General features: G+C 34.0%; 1 protein-coding gene and 1 pseudogene across 1 annotated transcript; both read left to right on the top strand.

Annotated features, from left to right (window-relative positions):
• The first annotated feature begins 656 nt into the window (after nucleotides 1-656).
• Nucleotides 657-8290, top strand: LOC138309778 (macrophage mannose receptor 1-like). Its single transcript, XM_069250989.1, has 7 exons — nucleotides 657-1041; nucleotides 2831-2958; nucleotides 3482-3572; nucleotides 4030-4269; nucleotides 5320-5459; nucleotides 6100-6190; nucleotides 7671-8290. The coding sequence occupies exons 1-7, from the start codon at nucleotides 675-677 to the stop codon at nucleotides 7907-7909; spliced, it is 1296 nt and encodes a 431-aa protein (XP_069107090.1). The 5' UTR covers nucleotides 657-674; the 3' UTR covers nucleotides 7910-8290.
• A 2277-nt stretch (nucleotides 8291-10567) lies between these two features.
• Nucleotides 10568-21230, top strand: LOC138309774 (macrophage mannose receptor 1-like; annotated as a pseudogene).
• Nucleotides 21231-22015: the final 785 nt, after the last annotated feature.

The following is a 22015-nucleotide window of genomic DNA, read 5'->3' as shown; positions in this document are numbered from 1 at the left end:
GTAAATATACTGTACATATTCATTTAGCACACATACACATACATATATTTATAATTATATATATCTTAATTATGGATTTGAAATTTATTATACATTCGTCATAATTACATGCAAAATATTAAAATGTCATACACAAGTAGAAGTTTTGGAAAATTCCATTCTGGATTGAGTGCCTGGAATTCCATACATAAAGAATGGAAATTTCCTATAGGAATATCCTAGTTGGCTTGAGCATATAGCCATGGCAGATTTAATACAAACATACATCAACAGAACAATGTCAATTGTAGATGTGTGCAACATATCAATGTTTGTTGTACAATCGACAAGCTGTTATATATTATTTTTGTTTGTCAAAATAATTATATTGGTGCGATAAAAAGTTCAATATAGGCACTTTTCGGAACATTTAAGTTGACAAGTTTAATATATCTACACCAAACAACATATGCAATATATAAATATTTTTTTGTAAATATAATTGTATTGGTTCGAAAAAAAGTTCTATTGTTACATTTTTTTGGAACAGTTAAGCTGAAAAGCTTAATATTTCCAATCCAAAAAATACATGCCACTCACAAACCTTAACGAAATCACGTGACAACCATTTTTTACCATGTGGTGGTTCAAAGATTGTAGTCAGCGCGTCCATTATAGACAAGAGAACGCTAACTATGGGATTGTATCATTTAGTTACAGCTTTGATAGTTTTATCCACGACTGAGATTGTTGCAGCGGGCGATGATTCTGTGGAAAAATATGAAGGGAAAAGTTTAGCGACTGAAGTTGTTGGCCTGCTAAACGCAACTTACTTCAATATCAACGAGAAAGTGTGTGAATTACAAAGACGAGTCGACGCCATTGAAAGCGGTACACACTCCGGTCAGCAGTGTGGATGCAATTCGACGGAAATCCAGGAATTCAAAAGAACAGTATCCGCCGAAATTAATGACTTCTCAAAAATATTGTCTGGGTTTGAAAATGCACTACGGACAATGAAAAAAGAGCAGGCAGAATTACGAGCGATACTTGACGGAGGAGGTAAAGTTGAAGGCTTTGTTATGTACGTTATGTGTAATGCATGTTAAGACTGTCTTCAGAGGCTCAGGGAGCCCTCTGTACACTCAACACAAAGACACAAAATTGTTTCAGCAGGGCATTGCTTTGTTAATCTGTTAACGTAATATATAAGTATTTAAGTATTCAAATAAGTAAGTAAATTACTAAGTAAGTAAGTATTGTACGAACATGGTGTAAGTAAGTAAATAATTCCCGTAAATAAGTTGATAGATAAGTAACATATTTACGTTATTCAAGTAAATAATATAAGTAAGTTATGAAGTAAATATAAGTACAAAGTTTAAGTTAGTATGAGTACTTTACTATGTACGTGGATAATGTAAGTACTTAAGTATGGAAAGTTAATAATTAAAATGCACTGTAAATAAATAAATAACAGATTAATAAATAAGTAAGTAATTGATTACGTAAGTAAATAAGTAAGTAAGTACATACGTAAGTTAGAAAGCGCAAATAAGCGAGCATGGTAAATAAGAAAAAATATGCCGTTTTTAAATTACTAAGTTAAAAATGTAAGTACACATTAAGTTGATTAGAGGTTACACAGTGAGTGGTAGTTGAATATTGAATTTATTCCACGCGAGTGATTTATTTTTTAAAAAGTTTATCGAGTGCTTTTTGTAACTTTAAAAAAAATAACTTACGAGTGTGGAATAAATTGAATCAACAACCACGAGTAGTGTGACCTGTTTCTACCACAATCATATTCGTTTTTATCTGATAGAAATACGGCGGGGATACGGTAACATTTATTTACCGAAATATACAAATTAGATGAAGTAATATTTAATCAGCCAAAAAACACTAATAGTATTCAAAAATCATCGTCTGAGAAAGAATCCATCGATATCAAATCTTCTAATTTTGAACATCTTTGGGGTTAAATAACACTGATTTAACGTCTCATCGTATTCAAATCTTCATACTTGCTTCCAGAAAATAAAACTCAATGTCGGACTACATGTATGCATGTAAAAGTATTCGCACGACATGGCATCGTCTATTTCCCGTCAGATCATAATCAAGGCATTAACATCAAAATCAAGTTAGTTTAATACACGTTAAATCTACGTAACTCATCAGTGAGATTTTCGTCCGTCAATATGTATTATTAGCACTAATGGTCAATTCAACGTGTATGAAAACTTCACGTATTTTGATACAACGACACACGACGCATGTGCTTTTTTACAGCAGTTTTGGACGCCAAGCGGCGATGACAACATAGTATGACGTTATATATACAGTATAATTATTAACGTACTGAAAATCATTTGTGTAAAACGGGTCACAAGTAAAATATAACACGTGTTGTCCGTATACTCGTATCCCATAAAGTCATGTGTAGCCCAGTGCACATACGTTATTGAAAACATATGTGATTTATATATAATATACAAACAATCTCTGCCAAGGCGCTAGAGGTTTCAATCATACCTTATCGCTTAACACACACATGTTTTAGATACCAGGGTTTGCTAGATTTGTCAAAATATAACCCTTTACTGACAGAATACACATGTCCTGTTTCCTTACAAACACATCACTCGTACTAATATTAAGCCTAAGCCTTTTCACTAAATTGTAAATTCTTATAATGATATATTACGTTCTAATGGATACATTTGTCCTCAAGAAATTTGGAGAAACCTCTACTATTTTAAGATTCGATATGGAAGAGTCAGTATTTCTGTACTTCAATCAGATTGCATTAAAGACATATCTAATTGATGTGTGATTATCAATCCAGTTACAGCGAGTACTACCACTGCCTCCACGCCAGCTCCGGAGTGTGAAGAAGGTTGGATCTTATCACCGGGAGGGAAGTGTTACTATGTCTCCACCACCTCGGAGAAGACGGAATGGGGTACAGCTATCGTATGTCATATTTGGTTTCCCCATAATTGGTTGGGTACAGCTATCGTATGTCACATTTGGTTCCCTCATAATTGGTTGGGTTATCCACGCTAAGGAAATGACAACTCTGTCTTTTACTGGGGTAGGGGAAAGACAGCTCACGGGAGCTTTTCTATAATGTGATGTTTATCGCTACAGACGGAGACTAATCATTTTGACGCATTGGGACGTTTGTATGATGCTATGAAAATAATTTTAAACCTTTTTAAAGTACGAGAGAAAAAATAATCAAACATGGGTCTGTCTGGGATTGGGATATGAAAACCCAGGTGGAAAATTATGTCCCGGCGACTCCCGGAATGCTCGGCAAACCCCGGGACGCTTCGTGTTGAACAGGCAAAATCGTTCAATCATGATATCTCAGTTCACTTGGCACACCCATGTGTGATATCAGTCGAGAGGAAGAATTAATATTTTTGCTAACTTGGCAAGATTCGGTCAGTTACTTTTACAGATATGTAATGTAGTATTGCTTTTATTTCAGAGCCGATGCTCTTCTAAGGGGGCAAAACTAGTGGAGTTCCGAACGGATGAAGAGGCACAATTTGTCATGCGGAATCTACCGTCACGTGTCTGTACGTAAATTTGGTAATATTGTATCATAACAGGCCACGGTGAGTGTTGAAAAAAAGTATTTTAGAATGAGTATTAGATAAACTCCGGAGATCACGACACAGTCCTAAGTAAAAAACATTCTAAAAACTTAGCCAATCGAAATGACAAAATGTTACGTCAGATGCGATTGGATAAATACAAACGCAAGTCTAAGATTGGTTCACAATTATGGAAATTAATATCAATAGAAACTTTTGCGACTATTTACGTACCTGTTTATTCTCGAAATATTATTATCATGTCGAATATTGTTCAGTGACTCCGTTAACTATGGCGTACAAAAAAACCCCAAAATAAATGACTTCTTGACTTCTCAATTAGTTGCTTTTTTATAAATAACTACCTCATATTTACTGACCGAAAATTTCATTTGTCAATCGTAGACCTGGTTTATGTAAGTGATCATAACTCTTGTAGCCACAAGTGACATTGTATACACTGGACGTAAGAGGAATGATGCGGAAGTGTGGGTATTTCTCAGTGACGACAAACCTGTTGATACGTCAGTGAGGACATGGAGTAGTGGGGAACCAGACGGGGGAGAGCAGAGGTGTGGATGTACCAGAAGGTCTGACGATTTCCTGATGATGGACTGTCTCTGTCCTGGGTTTGACCTTTACTACATCTGTGAAACCTTACTTAAGTCAGCAACCATGAATTAAATTGCCTTATCATCAGTTTGTTATACTCTTGACAACATTTATTCCGTCGTTGCATATTTCAAATTTGTCTGTCTTGCGGGAAGGTATTCATAATGGTATCAAAATTGTAGCATAATATGGAAATGTTAAATTTAGAAAATTGACTTTATATAATTTTTTTTTAGAAAATGGATATTTATACACTAGTAAATGAAGTTATACACGTAGCCTTAGGCATCAGGTCGCGGTGACCAGACAGTTATTTAACAGAAGAGATATTGGATTGTATTTATGCCTTGTAGCTATAGGAATAATGTTCTAGTCTTCACGTTTCGATGTAACTAAGGATAGCAAGTTGTGATTAACATTGATGTATAGACATTTAACCTGAACATGAAGGGATATTTAAAGGCCCAGTGCTCGACATCGTGTGCTGGGCATCTTCCGCATTACTCACTAAACATGATGGAACTACAATGCTGCAATTGACTTCAATTCAACTACATCAATTCATCTCCACTCAACTTTACTCAACAACACACAACACCGACTCTAAAGAGCACACATTATAATAAAGAAATAAGAACCTTCGCATTATCATGTGAACGAAAATCGCACTGTTGTCTCCTTAAAAATGTTAGGCTTTACTCATAAACACATGACGTCACAATCAATACCTTACCGAAAAGGGAGATAAATCTTTAATGAACACCGACGGAATAGGCATTCATCCAGTATATCAGTGTCAGTAATCTACGTTGACCTTACATATTCAAATTAAAATTAAATTTCACTTCAAAATATCAATTTTAATCGTATGGTTTATTCGTTACTGGTGTATTGTTTTATCAAAACATAATAGATTCATAATTTTAGATAAAATATATATTTCAATGCCTTGTCCACATATCATAAAGTATAAATTTTACCACTATCGAGTTGCTTACTAGTTAATATGGTAATGTGTATTAAAACTATTGATTTATGAAATTATAGATTCCTTGTCCACATATTAAGTTTATTATTATATATTGATTTTCAGCTGGTGTCGCTAAAACAACACCACCAACAACAACACCTCCAACAACAACACCAATAACAACGACTTCCAAATCACGTGACTGTAAGGACGGATGGATCGAATCGCCAGAAAAATGTTACTACGTCTCGACGAGATCCGAAAGAACTAATTGGGCTAATTCTGTAGTAAGTTGTACATGCTTGAACCAGAATGTTTTCTAGCGCTCAGCATAATACCGGGAGTTGAACAACTGGTTCGCGCTTTGTAGGTATAATGCAACCGGGTTGGATGTTGTCTGTTGTCTTCGGTGACTGCTTCGGTGATATAGCTCAATAAAAAGCAAGAGTTCCACTATATCAGAAGACGCAATACGATCATACCGCGGTCTTCCAAAACACACACCTCGCATTTCACACACTCTACACTCCGCATGCATGAGAGGCCGTCCTTACATGACCCTGGCTGTTAATAGGACGTCAATTCATCAAACAAACAAACTCTGTTTGATGAGCGCTTTTCACCGGTATAGTCATTTAATTTATGGATGCGCTTTCTACAATAACAAATCGGCGTCATACATATTTTATGAAATGCCAATTCACTCTATGTTTGTAGTCTAGAATAAACGCTTCGTCTCCCACCTCAATCAAACGAAAGCATTAAAAGTAGACTTATATATCAATCGGTACTTTAAATATGATTATAAATATGTTGTCAATAATTTTAAATTATCTTTTATGCGATGCTGAGAGATGCTGGAAAATAATGAAAATTGATTATAGAATATGTATTTACAACTTTAACTTTGCTTACAAATTTTTCCAGAGTCGTTGTGAGTCCATGGGAGCCAATTTGGTTGAAATCAAAACAGACGAAGAGGCTGCATTCATCAAGGGAAACTTGCCGAGTCATGTTGGTAAGTAAGCTGTGATTTCATTGTGTCTTATTGTCATCTTTATTCATAGCGTTACCTCATAAACAGTCACCGAATACTTAGAGAATCTTTCCCTACCTTGAGGATAGAACAAAAAAAAATTCTATCCGAGGAGGTTATTCACGACTGCTTAACGTGAGGCTTGCCGAGGGTTAGACTGTAATTAATCTCCTCCGGGGGTCAATCTTTCCCTGCCCTACCTTGTGGGAAGGGAATGAGTCTTTTTTCTACCCCTGTAATTTACCCAAAAATTTTGAAAACTACAAAAAATGCGAAAAATCCCATGATTAATCACTAACAATAAACCTAGATATTTCTATTTAACTTCGTCAAAAAAAAAACCAACTAAGAAACTAAATCATTTTGAAATATTCATAGTGATATATTTATATTTCCACTGCAGTTCCACTATGTAACCTTACCAAGCGCAGTTCGCAGTCATGTAGACAATGAACTTCAATCCCTATCATGACGTGATTTCATTGTCACGTCACAATTGTCGAGCCAACGATCACGGAAGACGGCTGTTCAAATGGCTGTTCCATCCATGACGATAACGAATGATTATTTCATTATAGATGCAAAATTCCTTGAGATTTCATCATAAAATTGTAACCAAATGTAAATATAAGCATTGAACGTCTTTCAGTTGCCATGAAGCGCTTCATGTTGAATTGATTAATTATGCTTAAGAAATACTCACTAATATATACAAGTTGAATAAGTCTTTTTACCCGGTAAACATCAACAGATATATGTGAATGAATGTGAAATTCCGATTGCGATAATCAATTTCCGGTTTATTACGCGAAGGGTTTCTATACGTGCAGGCTGTCTAGCGCGAAAACCCGACGTTATCGTGACATCTTTTCTTTTGACCTTACGTGACGTTTATAAAGCATCATATATGTTTGTTTGTCTATTCAAATGATTTTCAAAGCTTAATTCATCAAACAATATAATTTTCAATATATCACCGAAGAAAAATCGTATAACAATTTTCGCCCAATTATGGCACATGTAATGTTTCTTGTCAGACTAGGTTCTTATGATCACACATAAAAACATCCATTAAGATATATTTATGTTATATATAACACAAAAATCGAAGTGTACTCTAACAATACACCGCAAATTAGTTTATGATGAGAGTACACTTATATCTTCGTGTTATATTTCCATGACAGAACAATTTATTCAAATACATCCTCGTAACTCAACATACTATAGATTATCTCTTCTTAATTGAAAAGTCACCGAGAGTTTTTTTCTTCTATGAAATAATAACGTCGTCGTTTCAGCCAATCTGAAGCGACCTTACAAACTTAAGCGCCATCGTTTTAAATAACCGAAAAAGCAATTTTTTAACAAATACAAAATGTCACTTACAAGCAAGATTATATTTCATATTGTCATAGATGATGACATTTGTGTTCTACAATTCTTTTGTGGTTTTTTTCAGGCTCAAGTGACTTAGTGTATACCGGCCGTGAAATGAGAGGATCAAACGATTGGTACTTTCTCAGCAATAATGAGTTGGTTGATACTTCAGTCAGATCCTGGGCTCCTGAAGAACCGAGCAACTCTGATAGTCAGACATGCGGATGTACTCAGTCCAGCGACAACTTCATGATGCACGACTGTTATTGTACTGCGTTTGACCTTTATTACATTTGTGAAATCAGACGTTATGAGCTCTAATCGACGTCAAACCTATTCGACGTCGCTGGGAACCAAACAAAAACTTGAATATTCGATTTCGGTTTAATGTAAACCATGTTTTTTATGTACTACTTACTGGTACGAATTTCGCGTTTCAGCTTATTTGGCGAATCGTTAGCTACCTCATTTATATGGATAGGAACCTCTATTCAATTTTGAATCGCTAAGTATAATAACCGCGAAAGTTGATTGATAGCACTGATGACGTTTACAGAAAATTTTGGCTAAAGCTTGTAAAGCTCTTCAATTTATACGACGTCTGCTTAACGAGGTTCAACTGTACTTTAACAACTTACTGTATTCCGTAATAAACTTTAAAAACAACATTGTCTTATTTTCATTGAGAGCTCCATTGAACCATTAAAGATCTGACAAAAATCGTTTGGCTTTGTCATGCCTGGTTATTTATAACTACCATAAACTTATTTTATTGTTGTTCTGCGGGTTGGTCACTTCAGCAGCTTTTGGTATTCGGTATCTGGTAACGTAATACCTTCATAATCATCACTTTAATTGAGCTTTCCAAAATCCTTACAAAATGGTACTATTTATGTTTTTTCTAAAAGTACAAGACTACATCGAGATTCACAGTTTCTGTCGAGACACTTTAATTCGAATTCAACAATTTACATCAATTAACACTTCATCCCACATGTTTCCTGGTTGGAAGCGTCCGTATCCTCCTTAACAGGGAACAAATCACTTGAGGATCCCAGTCTCCCTGGACCGATTTTCATTGGCTGCACGAATCTATCAAAACATGCATATGGCAATAGTATCATCAGTAATGTGTAAATAAATGTGAACTAATTAGTATAGTGCCGCTAAAATGGACATAAAACATTTTAATTAAATGAGAATTTATTTCATCTGATTTTAAGAGTCCTAGATGTTATATATGTATTTGTGAAATATAGCAAAAATGATTCAAATAATGAAATGATACGAATAAGACAATAAGACAGTGTATAGAAAATTTGTATATAGCACATCGATTTGGTTTCTCGTCAATTCACTTTTTCCCTTCAAGTTGATCTTAAAAGGCTTTATTACAAAATCTGCCGCCAGGATGTCGAGGACGGCAAGTCAAAATGGCGGCCTCCACTGGATTTTAACAATTCATTTTGACATTAATTTCTTCCAAATTTAGGTTGTTGTAGTTATGTGATAAAAAATATCCTTAATTTGTGTTCATTTCATATAAGTTTACGAAATTCGTCTCGAAGTTTTATTTTTTGCTCGCCAATGCTCGCAAAAATAAAAATTTCTTAGACTCTTTTCATAATTCTCATATGAAATGGACACTTATTTAAGATCCTATATACCATAGATCTGATAAACGTGCATAAACCATGATATTTGATTTTAGATCACAGATATTTAATTTCAGATCACAAAATTTGCGAAGCGCAAACTCCCCTATTTGAACTTTCTGTGTGTGAGAGATCGTCTTCTTTGCTTACTGTAGAAGTTGGTTAACGTTTATTAAAACAGAAGTTAAACATCAAAGAAGAGAGTACTATAATAAATAATATTACTTATCCTTATGAAGATGTCACCAATTATTTATTTCTGATTTTGGTCACATTCGAGGAAGGCAAACATAACCTTAAAGCAAAACACAAGAAAAGCGAAGATATTTGTCGAAAATATCTTATGCCAAAATCCAGAAGCCGGAAACGCACATAAATGTATAATTAACGGACTCGGGAAAGGGAGAACTATAGGTGAAATATAAGTTTTGAGTATACAGGTTATTGTATGCCTAATAGTGTGTGATATATGTCATACAATAATATTGTTATGAAATTATCGTTTTCTCTTGTCTCAGAATAAATCTAATTACCTCTTACTACGGGAGGACGAAAGCAATAGATAGGTGGAGATATCAGCTATATTTTCTTTTCGGAATCCTCGTGTAGTTTAGAAGGTATCTAAAATGTACAATGGTTATACGTCAAGTCATATTAAAACATGTATATGGTTTTGTGTTGAATGAATCTCCTCCTGTGTGAGGACACGTAATGTTATGTAAAATTATGATTTGTTAAATAAAATTTGATTTGGAACTTGAAATAATAATTTCTCAACAATGATGTCATTGTAACCATTTCTTGTCCACATAGACTAGAATTTGATACCTTTATAATAGACAATTATTTAGTACTTACATATAAATATATATTTATGTTTAAGATTATATATTTTAATTTTTGAAATTTATATATTCGTCAAAATTAAAAGCAAAAAATTAAAATTTTATATACTAGTAGAGATTTTGAAAAGTCCATTTCTGATTCAGTGTCTGGAATTCCATAAAGAATTCCTACAAGTTGGTTTCAGAATGTTACCAAATGTAAAGCAAATCTACTGCAACAAACAATTTCTATATCATTGTCCTGTTTTGCAAAGTACAAGCGATAATTGTGTTTCACTGTTACAAATACTTTTGTTTGTAAAACTTATTCTATTGGTGTGACAAAAAGTGCTATTCATGCACTTTTCGAACAGTTAAGTTGAAACTTTTAAAGTTTCCAATCCAAATAATATATGCCAAAAACATTAACAGGGGTGTAAGGTTGCTGAGAAATCACGTGACAATTGGTTTTACTATTAAAACCATCTGATGTTTACACAGAATTTACTCCACGTGTCAATTGTAGACAGACCAACTACGCTAACTATGGAATTGTGTTATTTAATCACAGCTTTGGTAGTTTTATCCTCGACTGAGAATGTTGCAGGGGGCGATGATTCTGTGGACAAATATGAAAAGAAAAGTTTAGCGAGTGAAGTCGTTGGCCTGCTTAACGCAACTTACTTCAATATCAATGAGAACATGTGTGAATTACAAAGACGAGTAGACGCCATTGAAGGCGGTACACATTCCGGTCAGCAGTGTGGATGTAATTCAACGGAATTACAGGAATTTAAAGGAAAAGTATCCATCGAAATTAATGGTTTCTCAAAAATATTGTCTGGGTTTGAAAATGCACTACGGTCAATGAAAAAAGAGCAGGCAGAATTACATGTATTACTTGGCGGAGGAGGTAAAAATGAATGTTTACTTTATAATCATGTATCGTGTTTGAAAAGACTGTATTCGATAGCTCAGTGAGCCATCTGTAGTCTCAAACATACTGAAGTGTTAACTAGCCTTTGTTTTACTGTATAAGTTAAATATATATATAAACAGGTATATGTATAGTTGATAATGAAAATACTGTATTCATATTTTAAATAACGTATTCCGGTTTCACATCTTAGACAGTCTCAACTGCTATATTTAATTACAACCATCTGAATCTGAATTCCAAACCCTCATATATTTACTATAGGCCGTAGTCACATTAACAGCCTATCATTGGGATGCTACGTTTGCGTCGCTTCAATTGACCTACGTTTAAAATCATATTTTATGCTAATTTCACTGTAGCGAATTTGTCGCTTAAACATTTGATATTTGCATAAAAGAGTATGTCGCTAAGGATAATATAAAAGAGTATGTCGCTAAGGATAATATATTCCTGGTTTAGAATAACGCGCCTTCAATCACCGTCATGTTTAGTACCTTCGTGATTTTTCGGAATTCAGAATTGTATCACGTGACTCACGTCCACATTACCTGCACGTGGTGATCCAAGTAACTAGCTTAAGCGCACAGGTGGTTGTTTACGTTTTCCTTCTGGCTAAGAGGAGCAAATAGTGATTGTATATGTCCACAGAGAAGGTAACTAAAACATATTATTCACACATGTAGATCCAGACTGCTGATGTCGACCACATTATTTGTTTACGAAAAATTATTGACGTTTTTTTTATTTCACAACTCTCGTGTTACTTCGAGATTGTCGCGACGATGTTCGGAATGATTCGGCATCTTTCGATGCTATTTTCTACATGTTGACATTAAAAAGATTTTTACTTTTATAATTAGAAATACTTCCAGTGCTGCAACTTTATAAAAAGTGGTAAAATTAAAAAGTTTAAACCTCGGACAGATGGAGCAGGATATGTATAACACTTAATCAGTTTTCACTATGACAAAAAGAGTAAAAGTGATAGATCATACAACATAGATAAGGCAATAAACGTCCGATAAACGTTAAATAAACGTCCGATAAACGTTAAATAAACGTACGATAAACGTTAAATAAACGTAAAAAATAAACGTTAAATAAACGTAGATAAACGTAAAAAAAGTCGATAAACGTTAAATAAACGTACGATAAACGTTAAATAAACGTACGATAAACGTTAATAAACGTAAATAAACGTAAAAACGTTAAATAAACGTACGATAAACGTTAAATAAACGTACGATAAACGTTAAATAAACGTACGATAAACTTTAAATAAAACCGTAAACGTTAAATAAACGTAAGTTAAAACATAAATAAACGTTCTCTGATTGCTTCCTTCATATTATATGAATATGAAAAAAAAGAATCTGCCAATCATAAGTTTGAAAATAATTCATGAGAGCTATAAGTAAATATGTAGATTTGTAAGCAAGTAAATACCGTATTTAAGTTAATTTGGAGTAATTTGATTTCTTACCAGACCGTGACAACTGATGAGTGAGGTTCTATATAAAACAAAGTCGGATTACAGATCTTTTTTTTCCAATCAGATTACATTTAAGTAATGTCTCATTGATGTATGATTATCTATCCAGTTACAGCGAGTACTACCACTGCCTCCACGCCAGCTCCGGAGTGTGAAGAAGGTTGGATCTTATCACCGGGAGGGAAGTGTTACTATGTCTCCACCACCTCGGAAAAGACGGACTGGGCCACAGCTATCGTAAGTCATATTTAGTTTTACTATACTTGACGGGGTTATCCCGCGGTCGCTAAAGAAAAGATAACTATTACTGGGGTAGGGGAAAGACAGATCACATGAGCTTGACCATAAGATGATGTTTATGGATCATTGCGTGAGACTAATGTCGAGGATATCATCCATTTTGACGCATTGAGACATTTGTGTAATACTGTGAAAATCATTTTAAAGAAATGAATTTCCCTTTAAAGCATGAGAGAAAATAACCAAACATGGGTCTGTCAATTTGCCTGGGAAGTCTCAATTTGAGTAAAAACCCCTGTCAAGCCTCGTGTTGACCAGCCAAAATTTATCACTCCGGATGAGATATGCCTGTTTACTGGACAGACCAATGTGTGATACTTTAATTTTTGGCTGAAGAAGGCCTTATAGTGGCTAAATATATGTTCAATAGAAATGATTTTGATTTTACTTTGGCCTTTTATTTCGGATTATTAATATACTAGCTTTATACCGTTTTTATATCATTTTAAATCATCAACGTTTTGATGGTAGACTTGATTACCATTGTATTATATATGGGATCTTGTAGAATTTATTAATCGAGTGCAATAAGTGTAATATTTTTGCGAGTCTTGGCCAGTATCGGCCAGTCATTGTTTTCTTTGCTACGAACTAAATATACAATGAATGTTATGTGATACCTTGATAGCAAAATTACATACTGCATGTTGTGTTATTTAATTCATTTTAGAGCCGATGCTCTTCAAAGGGAGCAAAACTAGTGGAATTCCGAACAGATGAAGAGGCACAATTTGTTATGCGGAATATGCCAACGCGTGTTTGTAAGTAAATTTCTTAATATTTTATCATAAAAGGCGACAGTAACTAATGAAACAAAATTGCGCATGATTATGAGATAAGGCGCCGAGATCACGAAACAGTCATAAGTCTTAAACAATAAGAAGTTTCAATTTAGCCAATCGAAAATGACAAAAATACGTCATATGTTATTGGTTAAATACCTGGAGCCTGGTATTCCACTGAATATCAATAGCAATTATCGCTTCTATTTACATATCTTTTTGTTCTCAATTATGTCGAATATTGCTGAGTAACTATAACATACAGAAAGCCAATGTTTTGAATGAGAATTACTTTGCATTTTTAGAACTACCTCATATTTACTGAGTGATGTACAATTCCGTTTCTCAATTGTTTGAACGATTTATATAGGAGACTATAACTCTTTCAGCCAGAAGTGATATTATATACACTGGTCGTAAGAGAAATGATGCGGACGTGTGGATATTTCTCAGTGATGACGAACCAGTTGATACAACAGTGAGGACATGGGGTAGTGGGGAGCCAGACGGGGGAGAACAGACGTGCGGCTGTACCCGGAGGTCTGACGATTTCCTGATGTTGGACTGTCTCTGTCCTGGGTTTGACCTTTACTACATTTGCGAAACCATGCGTAAGTCACCGACGTTAACCTAAGCTGAAACATCGTCTTTATTTTCTTGTGCACAGACAATTTTTCCGTCGTTGCATATTACATATTTATCTCCCTTGCGGGATGGTTTTGATTGTCATGATATTGTGAACGAAATTCACGCGGTAGTCTCCTTAAAATGTGACGTTATACATTGTACTCGCAAACACATGACGTCACAACCAATACCTTCCTGCAAAGGGAGCTAAAGCTTTAATATGCACATACGGAATAGACATTCACAAGTTATTACATTAATATAAAAAATGTAAGTAACAAAAGTGAAACTAACAGATTTTAATTAAATGCTTCATGTTAAAATATTAATATTTCTTTTATTTCTTATTCGTTACAGCTGTCTTTTTATAAATAAAGTGTTGATTCAAATATATTTTAATTCCTTGCCCAAATTTTCAGTATTAAGTATTACTTTTATCGCGTTGCTAACTGGTTACTGTTGTGATATTAAACGAACTATTCATTAAACACATCAGATTAACCTTAAAACTCCTCGTAGTAACTTGACTTAGATGCTTTTCATATATATATCATCCTATCAAAAAAATGTTTTCACTCTTAATCTCTAACACATGTTAATTTAGTTTTTCATTTGCTCCAGGTTTATATTTATTTATGATGAGCTTCAGCTCATCGGTTTGAAATAGACATATATATATTAAGTTAGCTGAATTGTATTGGCAGAGCATCAGGATAGTGTTTGGAAATCTAAAAATAGCGAATATAAAAACCCCGGTTTGTGTGTTGAGTCTTTGGGGCAGCTCGATGGGTAAAACATCCGGCAAGAGTTCTGACGGTCCCGGGTTTGAAATCGTTAAGGTCTTGCATTTTTTCTCGCTCTTACCTCAATAATAGCAAACCTGTCGGTCACAAAGATGTCAACTAGGGATGTTAGGTACTAGTTATCAGAATGACGGTTCTGTATAATCACGTGTCTTCCCTTATCACAAAGAAACAAGAGATCCCGAAGGGATCTTGGCGCCCACCAAAGGATGATTTATGTCTGACATATGACAGATGGATCTTTCCTCTGCTTTTCAAACTTTAACTATCAAAATGAAAGATGAAGGTCGGTCGGCAATCATGTTGACCGATCGAGTAAAAAGAACTAGGAAATTTGAAAAAACACGTTTGAAGTTCGTGACATATTGGGAATGCAAACGTTTTCCCAAAAACAATGAGAAGTGTGCAAGAATATAAATCACATCCCTTGTTTCATTTCTATGTTGATATATAATAATATGAATATTATATACACGAACTTTATCACTCATAGCTTTAAAAACTCATTTCATTATCAATTCAATGTTTTACTATGTTATGTGTAACTACTAACTTAATTACTGCATGATTTTTTTACTGCCAATATTGTGATTTTAGCTGCTTTTTTCATCGAAGGTCACACACATAACTCTTTGCCTAGATTTTGTTGATCGTGATTAATGGGCTGTATCATAGGATATCTTCATAACTATCTGTAGCTTGCATTGAAACTTCAAATTTACAGTTTGTGGTTTAGTTACACACGTTAAATGCTCAAGTACAGCAAAATCATGAAGTGTTCTTCAATAAAAAGATGACTTTTGTGATCTTTGACCTTTGAGCTTTACTACCATTAAGGTCAAAAGTGATTACTATATTTGAAAAAATGGAATTCAGATGATATACTAATCAATGATGCATAACAATTTATGGTTCTATGCAGACAACGTGTGGAAATTAAGATAGACAAAAAATTAATAATTTCACTTATTTAGCACATCAAAATCACCCGAACAGGAAGGTGTTAACTAGTTTTAGAAACCATGTCCACATATTTAATTTACTGTAATGCATTGAATTGTTTATTTTAGCTATTGTCGCTACAACAACATCACAACCACCACCACCAACAACAACAACACCAACAACAACGACTTCCAAATCACGTGACTGTAAGGACGGATGGATCGAATCGCCAGAAAAATGTTACTACGTCTCGACGAGATCCGAAAGAACTGTGTGGGCAACAGCTGTAGTACGTTTTACTCACCTGAATATTTTCTTGCTTCGTTTAATAGGCACTATTCATCGTTATAGTCAATTAAGGACGTGCTTTCTATAACAGCAATAATATTTTTCTGATGATTCATTTTCTATTGCTTGTTTCTTGAATAAACTTTTCGTTTCACACCTCAAATAAAAGGATAAAAATAAATGTAAATGTCAAATGGAATTACATATAAAGAGGAACAGCCATTCGTTTCCCTTCATTTTAATTTTATGATACGAGTTTTCATTTTTGCGAACCGCTCGTGAGTAAAAGATGAACATTTTGAAATGAGCATCATCAGGCTAAAATCAATGGAAACGAATGATAGATTCTATTTATCATATTGCTAATAGTTTTAGATACCAGGGTTTAGCCTTCATTTCATCCCATTAGGAGGATCAATCAATCGAGAGTCGTATTTTGTTTTACCAGTTTAACCCACAAAATCACACCATGTTTTTTGGCCACAAAACAACAAAGACTGTGTATATGTCGAAATTTAGCATTTATTAAATGCCAGTGATAAACTTGTTTTACATGCCAAAAAAGATGGGGGTAGCTTACAAATAAAAAACGCCATAAACTTGAAATTAAATAACGAGCATTTAATATGAAGTGTCCCCCAGCTTCAAAACCAAAAGTCGGTCATGTACCTATGCGCCAGAATATAGTGCGAAAAACAATCAGCTAACTTTAAATATTTGTCTAGTTTTATCATGTATTTCATTGTTAATTTTTACATGTAAAAGATTTATAAATAAATTGGCAAATATAATGGAATGAAAACATTTTAAATCTATCAATTTTGAAAAGCATAAGCCACTACATAAGCGACACAATGGCGCGAAAACACATCCCCCATTCACGGTTGGTGTCATGCAGGGTGTCGCTTTTTCCTCGTTTGGTTTGACTTTACTTTTAATGTTTGATTTAAGAGACTTGAGAGATGTTTCATCGATTACCATGTTCATGCTAACACGAGAAGGAGAGAACTTCTTCTGATTTTACGCCATGTTGTGAATCTAGGGGTTGGTGTGGTGTCATCGTTCAATTCATCGTTTCGTAGTAAAAATGGGAAGTAATAAAACATTCATCAGAATCAACCATTCACAGTGTATATAGCTTATATTACACATGTGTTATAAACAAAATTTATGAAATGGCTTTATGGATGTCATACGATCAATGTTTATAGATATAATGTCATAATAAAAAATATACATTTTCGTCTTCGTATTTTTGTTTTACATCCATCATTTTTCAGATATATATTCGAAATGCTAAAAAACATTTAGCGTAGAGTATGTAGTTACAACTTGACTTTTGCTTACACATTGTTTCAGAGTCGTTGTAAGTCCATTGGGGCCAATTTGGTTGAAATCAAAACAGACGAGGAGGCTGCATTCATCCAGGGAAACCTACCGAGTCATGTTGGTTAGTAAGCTGTGATTTCATTGTGTCTTATTTTCGTTTTAATTCATAGCGTTACCTCATAAACATTTACCAAATACTGATGGGATTTTTGCCCTACCTTGATGGAAGGACAAAGAAATCTCTACCCGAGGAGAGGATTAAAGACTGTCTAACATGAGACTTGCCGAAGGGTAGACATTTGCAATCTTCTCCGAGGGTAGAGATTTCCCTAACCTACTCTCTAGGTAAGGAATGATAATTTTTTCTGCCTCTGTCATTTACCAAAAAATATTAAAAACTACAAACACGCGATTAAAAAAACCCCGGAATAATCAATTAAAATCAACTTAGAGCTTAGAGTTTTAACTTCGTCAAAACTTAATCTTTCAACGTGTTGCACTCTGACAAACACGATTCTAAATCATTTTGAAATATTCATAGTAAATAGAAATACAGAAAAATATTTATGAAAACCAGTCTTTAACCGGGTAAACATCAACAAATACATGTGAAGGCAAGTGGAATTCCGATTGCGATAATCATAAGCTCAATGTTCAGCACGCGTGTAAAGCACGAACTCGAGGTCGAATGTATTTCACAACTTCAGGTTTATCACGCGAATATGTTCGACGTGTGCAGGCTGTCTTGCACTGGGTAAGACAGAGAAATCTTAACCTCATATTTCTGTCCGATGAAGTAGAAATAAAGTTTCCCAGAGTTAACGAAATAATTGTATAAAGGATATCTTAACATCAAAAATTTCATGACGTGGCTTTAACGATGCTTATTCGAGTTCGATGATTACTTTTTCGCCTAGAATAATAAAATTAGGAATAAATATCAATATTAAGATAACAAGAGTGAAACGAAGTGCATTTTGAAAAATTGACGAAGTACGTACACAAACGTTCTATTGATAAGCTTGAATTCCATGAAGTCTGTCCTAAATAATGTAATTAAATCTGTATCCCCAAATACATTGACACATGCGCAAGTCCATCACCAATACAGAAATAAATTTCAGTTTGCAATGGAAACAGCTGTTCAGCATACGCTTTAAACATTTGTCGAGTAATATCTCCGTTTTATCCCTTAAATAATTCTCCGTACCTCCAAAATATTTACGCATATATGATTATATATCAATGCAGAACCACATTCCATTTTCCCAAGGGAAACAGCTTTTCAATCGCGACTACAAATGAATCATTAATTGAGTAGAATTCCCGTTTTCTCTTTCTGAACGATTTTTCGTATCTGAACATTTTAACTCTGCATCCATGCAGAAATCAGTATCAGTTTTTAAGGAAGACAGTATGTCACCACTTGTAACAAAACCTTAAACCGTCGCAGGGCTTTCGTCGAAAAGTCATCTCAACCTATGTGTTTCCCGTCAGTAGCGGTTCCAGGAAAAATTGAAAACTGATATTTTAGCGGTTATCATAGTTAAGTAAGATATTATTAACTTAAAAACCTTTGCGTTGAGTGTATTTCTGTGTTCGGTATGTATTGCAATGATTACAACTCGTAAATTCATCATTACGCAATTCTGAGAAAAACGTTGAGTATGTCAACGTATATATTTTTACATTACTACTTTTTCATTTCTACTGAATATCTGAGTCGATAAAAAATCATTAGTCTTTTGAAACTTTGAATGTGCATCGTCGTTAAGTTAAATATGTCGTAGTGTTTATACTTACAAATCAACAGATTTTTTCAGTACATGTTTTTTACCACAAACAGTTACCACTAACACTTTGAGAATAACAATAAATGTGAAATAAGAGTTGAAAATAAATTTTGACTGCAATGCTCAAACTAATGGTAATTACGTCTACAATACAATCTAAAGGCTACATACGGTCAAATCAATTAGCCAAGTACACGTTGTGGTCTTCCATTTCATTATATAATCTATTTTATCACATAACTGGTCCGTCCAGCTATAGCATATGGCCATTACATAACTATCGTAGGACAGGTGTGTAATAACACTTTTATGACGTCAGAGGTAGTTTTGACGTCATAATCTATATATGACGTCGCATGATTGTTTAAGTAGACGGAAAAGTCACATCCGAGTCAAAATTCTACTGTTTTATAAGGAGACGAAATCTATTTTTTTACTTATATTTCTATTATGAAATGTTATGTGATAAATAGAATCTTACACTCGTGACTATGTGATATGAATTTTCTTAAATTCGTTAAATAATATGATATGCCTATCAAATTGAGTGGCATATCAAATTATTGAACTCTTTTGATAAATTCCATATCACATAGCCACTCTTGTAAGATCCTTTATTTTCATATATATCAGTAATAATTATAAACTGACTTATTCAGATATGCTTTCATATTACACATAAAGCATTAAAACAAGAACTATTAAGGTTGATGAATGCTAACCTTATGTTTATAAAACATTTTATACATTTGTCTGTGCATTCCTATGATTTCTACAGCTTAATTCATCAAACTATATAGTTTTTAATAGATTACCGAAGAAAAAATAATGTCAACGTTTTCGCCCAGTATTGGCACATTAATATTGTTGGTCAGGTGATGTTGCTTATCGTCCTTTAATGCAGCAGTAATGACAAATTCAAAACTTGCCTCCCCTGCATGTGAAATGTACCGTAACATGTTTGGACATGTGTTTTGAGAGACGATGCAGTTCGTTTATTTTTTCCAGGCTCGAGTGACGTCATATATACTGGCCGTGAAAGTGAAAGGATCAAATGTTTGGTACTTTCTCAGCAATAGCGAGATGGTTGATACTTCGGTGAGATCCTGGGCTCCTGGAGAACCGGATAATTCTGCTCTACAGATATGCGGATGTACTAGGTCCGAGGAAGGTTTCATGATGCACGACTGTATGTGTGGGTTTAACCTCTACTACATCTGCGAGATCAGACGTTGAGTCCTAGACGACTTTAAACCTATTTGACGTCACTGAGAACCAAATAAAACTTGAATATTCCGGTATAATTTTAACAAATTGTCTATAATGTGCGACTTACTGGGACAAATTTCGAGTTTCAAGTTATTTTGCGAATCGTTAACAACCCCTTTTAAACTTGAAATCTGCCGATGTTCATATCGACAAACTGGCCTTGAGATGGAGATCACGTCATTAAATGGTCGCAAAAAAGATTCTTTATTGTACATAAATAGTGTTATAAAGTTTGTTAAATTCATGATCTCATTATTGCAAAAAATAGTAAATAAATAAAAAAAAAAAAATAAAATAAAAACAAATGTGAATACGAGTTCGGCTCAACGAGATTTATGTTTACGTTTATAACTTACTGTGGTCCACAATAAAGATTCTAAAGTAATATTGTCTAATTTTCTCTAAATTACGGGAAACAATAGAATAACATCATTGGATTGTTTACGATCTGACAAAGATACCCTTGGCCATGACTGGACGTTTATGGCTACGATAAAGTTATTTTGAAATTGGTCTATATGTTGGTCTTTTCAGCAAGTTTTGGTATTTTGTATCTGGTAACATATTACTATCCATACCATCACTTTAATTTAACCTTCAGGAATCCTTGGACAGTTTGACTATTTCGGTATTTTTACAACGTACCATATTCCATCGAGATGAGTGTTCATTTCATCTAAAGATGTTCAGAGCCCAAGCTGTTTTATTTGTATTTATGAACCACAGCGAAAAATAATTTCAATAATGAAATGATACGAATAAGACTATAAAACGATGATTAGTAATTATATTTATTCTAATTGCTATGGAAATAACGGAGCAGAATTTCCTGTTTATTTTTGTATATATATCCACATTTATTCTCCAAAAACTCCATTTGAAAAGAAAGAAATTTTATTTCCGTAACAGATATTCCGTTTTTGGTCAGCTTATTATTTTGGAAGATAGTCCAAATTACTCGAACGATTGCAAATAAAGAGCGATGGCACTGAGCTTCTGTCGGATGAAGATAAGATTCGTTGGATCATAAGAGCGTTTGAACCGCTCGATTATATAATGAGCTTACTTCAGTACATCACATCCACGCCGATACATAGGGTAAAACGGCCATTTTTATGTGTGTGTTAACTTAGAAGTGCGCCCTTTATTTCAATGATTTGATTTTTCGACAATCCCCTTTACCATTCATCATCTCATCATCATCATCATCATCATCATCATCATCATCATCATCATCATCATCATATTATCATTTAATTATCATTATCATCATCATTCATCCTATCATCATCATATCATCATCATCATCATCATCATCATCATCATCATCATAATCATTTTAACTTTCATCATATTTTCATCATCTTATTGGTCAACATA

The sequence above is a fragment of the Argopecten irradians genome, chromosome 15 (assembly GCF_041381155.1).
Source record: "Argopecten irradians isolate NY chromosome 15, Ai_NY, whole genome shotgun sequence".
In the NCBI taxonomy this organism is placed as follows: Eukaryota; Metazoa; Mollusca; class Bivalvia; order Pectinida; family Pectinidae; genus Argopecten; species Argopecten irradians.
Note: the sequence above shows the minus strand (reverse complement) of the source record. Positions and strands in the feature narration are given on the sequence as shown.

Bases quoted from the DNA above. Each gene is read 5' to 3' on its own strand.
- LOC138309778 (XM_069250989.1), top strand. From the start codon at position 675: ATGGGATTGTATCATTTAGTTACAGCTTTGATAGTTTTATCCACGACT. The intron at 4,270-5,319 runs ATTAAATTGCCT...AAACAACACCAC, and splicing joins ACTTAAGTCAGCAACCATGA to CAACAACAACACCTCCAACA. The intron at 6,191-7,670 runs GTAAGTAAGCTG...GGTTTTTTTCAG, and splicing joins AAACTTGCCGAGTCATGTTG to GCTCAAGTGACTTAGTGTAT.